The 6,305-nt window shown below is 35.3% G+C and overlaps 1 protein-coding gene across 9 annotated transcripts; it reads left to right on the top strand.

The window, feature by feature from the left end:
• Window positions 1-5,542, top strand: LOC105803567 (uncharacterized). 9 transcript variants are annotated; one of them, XM_052624167.1, is made up of 8 exons: window positions 1-993; window positions 2,316-2,615; window positions 3,021-3,110; window positions 3,455-3,535; window positions 4,020-4,117; window positions 4,193-4,207; window positions 4,331-4,433; window positions 4,977-5,542. In XM_052624167.1, the coding sequence occupies exons 1-5, from the start codon at window positions 165-167 to the stop codon at window positions 4,052-4,054; spliced, it is 1,335 nt and encodes a 444-aa protein (XP_052480127.1). In that variant the 5' UTR covers window positions 1-164; the 3' UTR covers window positions 4,055-4,117; window positions 4,193-4,207; window positions 4,331-4,433; window positions 4,977-5,542. The 9 variants fall into 9 exon arrangements, with proteins under 9 accessions (XP_052480127.1, XP_052480126.1, XP_052480128.1 ...); XM_052624166.1 differs by having other exon boundaries at window positions 4,193-4,259; XM_052624173.1 differs by having other exon boundaries at window positions 2-993; window positions 4,059-4,117.
• Window positions 5,543-6,305: the final 763 nt, after the last annotated feature.

The raw sequence follows: 6,305 nt of genomic DNA, 5'->3' as shown, positions 1-6,305 counted from the left end.
TTAACACCTCTGATTATCTCCCACACTTAACCAAACTCGATTCATTTAGCCTTTAAATCTAACCTTTTGAATCATATAAATTTGTTGACTTTCTTTCCATATTTTCTTTCATTCCAAAACCCAAAATCACAGAGATCGGATTTTTGGTGTTAAGAAAAATTCAAATGGTTGTTTGCCAAGCTTCAAAGATCCATCTCCCAACTCCCTTTGCCTCACCTTCTTCTTCTAAAACTCCAACGTCTCTCCTCTTTGAACCCCATTCTTTTTCCCTCGCCCTTTCCCACTCTGATTCTTCTCTTTCCCTATTTCCTTCCATTTCCTTCCCTTTCTCTTCCACCCAAAAGTCCCTTTCTATTCCTCCTCCTTCCTCTTCCTCCACTTTCCTTCTCCTCAAAACCCAAAAGTCTCCTAACCCCAGGGTCCTTTTCGTCGTTGCTGGCCCTTATAAAGGTGGTTCCAAGGTTCTCCTTAGATTTTTTCTTTATAGGAATGATGGAAGCAAGGCTTTTGAGAAGGCTAAAGTTGTTGTTTCCAAGCAAAAGGGTATTGAGTTTGATGATAAAGTTGGGGTTTTGATTGATGTCAGTCATGGTTTGAAACTTATAATTTCTGGGTCTGTTAATTTTTTTGCACTGTATTCGGTTTCAAGCTCCAAAGTTTTAATCTTTGGGGTTAACTTGGTGGTTGATACTGATGAAAGTGATGATGGGATCGCTTTTAAGCTCATGAAATTTGCTGTGATTGATTGTTTGAAGCCTGTTTTCTCGATCAGTATTTCGTTTGAATGGTTGGTTTTAGGGGAGGAAAATGGGGTTAAAGTTTGGAGTTTAAGAGAATTGGTGAAAGGGAAAAAGGTAAAGAAAGTTAAGAATTATGGTCTTTCAAATGGTGTAATTGGAGATAACAATGGTGTTTCCAATGGTGGATCAAGTACTTCGGAGATTGTTTCTAATGGTCATTTGGATGGGAAGATTGAAAAGCCATCCGTTTCAGGTAAGTTCTATGGGTTTGAACTTTAGTTATTGCTTATAAATCTGTTTTCTGAAAGACATAATGGTTTCTGTATTTCAGTCTATAATTGTTGGCAATTTTACTTGCAAAAATGCTCAAGTGATTTAGTATAGTGGCATCCTTAAATATATCTTTAGAGTTTATTACCATGATTATATATGTTAAGCTTAATACACACATACAATATAATACTTGCATATACATATTTTGACTTGCATATACATATTTTGCCTTACTTCACTTAGATGGGCACTCCTTTTTGCACCTTGCGCGTGAGGCAATATAAGGATTCTTGCACTTAGGCTGCACCTAGTGCCCTTGACATCCCTGTACCTGTATAGTTAGTGCATTTTGTTAGACTTCAGATAAAGGTCTTTGCAATGCTTGGTATTTAGAAGAAGGAACTTTGCTCACTTCTTAGATTAATGCTTCTTGTGTTATGGCTTCTGAGATAATTTACAGGAGATAAAGTACGGTCTGGACTCTAGAGAGTGCTTGGTGTAAATGCATTTCAGTGAAGATCTTATAAGAAGAGGTTTAAATACCTAGTAACATAGGAGGAGTTTGTTTTTTGGTTGGAAGTTATTGTTCAGATCTCAAAGAAAATGATTAAAATTTGGTACATGTCAACACCATCTACTGCCATTTTCCTGTTTCATTAAGTTAGATTTCTAGATCAAGGAGCATAGAGAACTTTAGGATTTTAGCTTGAGCCTTATAAAAAACAAATAAAATGGAATGGATTACTTAATCAGGGATGTAGCCCAACCTTTTAGATGCGAGTAATAGGTTATTGTTATCATGAATCTTCTGGTGATTACATATGTCTCATTATGATAGCATAACTCAGTTAATTGGCTTCACTTGGACATCCTTTTCATCGCCTTGTGCTACATCCCCTGAAATATGTTCAATTTATTATTTTCCCTAACATATTGCTTTAGCATTTATTTAACCAAGCAGTTTGGTGACTATTGTGAGCAAGATGCTGTCAATTGGTTTAAATCATATCGATGTTTTGAGATGGTTAATTATTTATATTGTAAAGTATAGAGTATGCTCGACTGAGCTCTCTTATATGTTTTCACTTTTGTTTGATTGAAGTTTAGCAGGTGGGATAACTATGCCATTCACTCTATTTATAGTAGGTCACTTTGGAAATAATATATGACACTTGCACAATCTAAGTACTTGGCGAGTTTTTTGTTCCTTTTCCAATATAATTATCTGTTTTTTTTTAAGTACCAAGAGAGTTGACATAAAGTCGGTTCCTTTTTATCTTTGGTTGGCATCTTGATTTGCAGTGAAGCCAAGGTCTGGTAAACACAGACAAGAATCTGCTGAACCAGGTGCATGCTTTGTGCCATTTGAGCCAAAGGAGGTTAAGGGCTTGACATCTGCGAAAGCATCCTCTATGTCCTTGAAGGCAATTTCAATTCAACCATTGTCCTCAAAGAGGTTCTTGATCTTGGATACTGTTGGAGATTTGTTTGTCTTGCATGTAACAGACAAAACTGTTGGATCAGATGTCACCTGCTACATGAGGCAATTGCCACATGTTATGAAAGTGCAAATGATGGCTGTTTTTCCCGATATTTCTTCGAGTAAGCTTCTCTACTTTGTTCTTTAGTTTTTCCAAAGGCTTTATTTGTTAGAAATGTTTGCATGATTAATGGACAGCAATGGGACATGACTCGGAATTATTGCCATTTGGGAGATTCTGGATACCTAGCAAACAGGTAGTGGAGTCTTTCCATTGTTCTTTGCTAATGGGTTATCTCGTGAGCAAAGAACAAGGAACAAAATAAATATTTTGTAGGGCACGAGTTCAGGGTTGAAACATTGAAGTCATATGCTATTAAAACACCCTGTGTTAATAAAAATATAGGAGAAAGAATGGATAGTAAAATAAAAGTTCTGTGGAACTTTGTTAACGATAATCTATGCCATTTGACCTCAGCTTTATATTACGTCTATGCCATTAAATGATACTTACCTTCATTTTGTAGGAAGACAAACTGTTTGGATATCGGATGGGCATCATTCCATGCATGTGGTGGACATTAGCTCTGCTGTTAACGAAACTGATAAAAGAGAGAGTGAGGAAACTGCTAATATGGATCTTAAGTTTTATAAATCCTCTGATTTCATTAATTTAATATTTTGTCATATATACATACTACGTTTATCAATATTTGGAGAATACTTTCATATTCTCTTCCATGATTTTGATTCCTTTGTGGTGTTGTCCACAAAATTTTTATTCTTGCTTGTGAATGTTCAAAGATTTTAAGAACTCGATTCATCAGTCACTTTATTACTCATTTTTCTTATATATTATTGTAATGTTCCCATGTGTTCTTTCCAGTTTGTTATTCTAGTGCGTGTTTTTCCTTCTAAATTTTGATGAAATGATTTTCCTTTTCCCTGTTCTATTTGCTAGTTGTTCAAGCAATTTTTACTAGCGAAAAGATCCAAGATATGATACCTACGGCTGCAAACAGTATTTTGATCCTTGGACAAGGTAATCCCTGGTTTCTTTCTTCCAAAGGCATTTTATCTTATTTTACAACGTGTTTGTCCAACACGGGCATGGTTAGATTTTTGTAAGTTTTTCTATCTATTTGGAATATCCTCATACTCGTGTCATCCACGAATATCGGACATGGATGCTTTGAAAAAAAAAAAAATTCGGAGGAACATAGATTCTATCTGTGAGCAATGCTCCTTGAAATTAGAAATTGACTGGAAGTGCTAGCCTATGTATGTTCTCTGTTCATTTGTTCCAAGGGCAGCTATAGAGTTAATTGTATGTGTAAGCAATCAATCATCAAGATATGATGAATTGTTCTCGGGGTTATATGTGTGAATGCATATGAGCATAATACAGACACTGTTATGCTTATTGCATATGCCTTATCTCTGTCCCCCTTCTTTTCCTTTTTGTCACTTTTACCCAAGTTTTGCATAATCATATATTTTGCGCTCTGCAATGTTCGGTTCTGCAGTTTCTGGAGTTCTTGACTTCACCTACTTATATTGAACAGGAAGCTTGTATGCATATGCTATTTCCTGAAGAGGTTCGGCAACCATATCTTTTCGTGTGGTGAGCTTTCTGTCTTTCTTAGGAACAAGATCATCTTGGATCCCCTGATACTGATTTAATTGGATGTTTTTGTAGGTATCCGTGTTCCAGGTTGTATTTCGGTGATTATATACCCTCAATTTATTCCTGGACCTGTTTTTTAGTGAGTACGAATGGACTCTTGTGCAAACTGCTAATACATTGATTCTCAGATTGTCATTCCCTAAATTTCAGTTGGCTATCTTGCATCTGGAGTACAGAGGAGTCTAAAGTCAAGATCTGCAGTTGTCATCTGTCTAATGGTGCATAAGGCTTCGAGGACATGGACCTCTTGAAGGTATGTGTGATATGAAGTTTAGTTTATCGAAATAAATATTGGGTAATTTAACATATGAAATTATGTCGGCCAGCCAGATTTATGATTGTGTTCTTAGTATTTATGGTAAGTTTGGGTGGGAAAAAAGATGAAGTTTTAGGGTTTATGAATACTGTTGAAAACCTTGCTTGGACTCTTCATTTTCCTTTAATACTCATGTTTGAAATTTGTTTCTGATACATATTCGAACAAGGATAATAAGACCCTCCAATTATATGGAAAAAGAATTGAATATTCTCATTTTGAACATGTATCCATTAGGTTTGAACTGGTCAAAGTGTTATGCTATAAGGTGGCTGAAACGGAAAGAAATATATCTATAAACTCTAGGTAGTGATAAGCTTAGGCATGCGGACCGAACTAAGGGATTTGATTTTGAAAATATGGCTTACAGTTGAAAGTCATGCAATTTATGATTTTCATTGTGATTCCCATGTCTTGCTTCTGGTTAGCAATCTGTTATTCATTTTATCGAGCTATAATTTACTTTTCTATAACATACAGATAATCACAGGACAAGTCAGATGCTGCCGATAGGGATACGGGTCCTGAGAGATATTTGATCTTTTTCAACTATTCGTAGCCAACATCTACCTCTGGCTCCAGTTATGTTAGCCACAAAATCAATTTGCAACTGAAGCTTTGGTCGCCACATTACTCCGTTTCATCTTCGACAGCAAGCAATTAATTACATCTTGTGTTGTTTACTGGATGACTGAGGTGATAAAGATGGAAGCTAGTGTGTATGATCTTTTATGAAACTCCATTGTTGTAAAGCTTTTCTAAGGTTAGTCACTATGTCAACTTCTGAGAAATAAAATCTGAAGGGGGTGACTTGACAATTCATGTATTTTTATCTTGTTCATGTGTTATTTCGAGTCATAATTGTGTTTGATTTGTTCTATATTTATTTAACTTTTGGCATAGCTTTTGGCGTGTTCCTATATTTCGCCTTTCAGTTTCTTGTTTTGTCATGTGCGGCGGACATATTATGGTGTCTAACTTTGGAAACATTTGCTCATGTTACAATTTCAAGTATAGCTAAGAATGAACCTATTTAGCTTTGTTTTTGGGCTTGGATATTGCTTAGGCAGTTTATTTTACTTGTGATATAATTACAATTGCTCTGTTACAATTACAATCACTGCCTATAAATGCTCTCGAGCTCTCGAACTAGATATTAAGATTCGACTCGTTCGGTAACTTGAGTTGTTCGTATTCTTACAATAACCTGAACTTGAAGGGTTATTTATGTATTTAAATCGAACTCGATAACTTATGAGCACGGATGTTATTGGTATGATGTGATAATGGATGCATGTTTTTCACTCAATACACGAGGGAAACCCTTATGAGCTGTTTCAGTCTGATATTAAGATATTGGAATTTGTGGTTGAAATTGAGTTAAATTTGAATATTTTTCTATGCCAAGACATAACCCCAAGATGTAAATGATGATGATTCAAGATGGCGGCACTTTATGTTGACAATATGACAGCGAAAACGATGATAAGGCTAAAGATGAAGATGAAGAATAGACCCAAACCATTTGTAATTTTTGTTTTCTTATGTGGTTTTATTTTTCTTCTTAAAATATATTTTATATTCATATAATATTTGATACCGTATTCTAATAATTTTCATGTCATGTTCATATTTTGTTTTATTATAGTCATGTTGTGTTCAAAGTATTATCAAAGTTTAAAAGATTTAAAATGAAAGAAATGGGACCAATAAAGCTAGTGGCATAGAGAACCTCTCTTCCCTTTCGGTGAAACCTACGTTACATACAAAGTGAGACAAAAACTGACGGCCATGATGAACCCTACACTG

Source organism: Gossypium raimondii, chromosome 11, assembly GCF_025698545.1.
Source record: "Gossypium raimondii isolate GPD5lz chromosome 11, ASM2569854v1, whole genome shotgun sequence".
In the NCBI taxonomy this organism is placed as follows: Eukaryota; Viridiplantae; Streptophyta; class Magnoliopsida; order Malvales; family Malvaceae; genus Gossypium; species Gossypium raimondii.
This window is presented reverse-complemented; position numbering and strand designations above follow the sequence as displayed.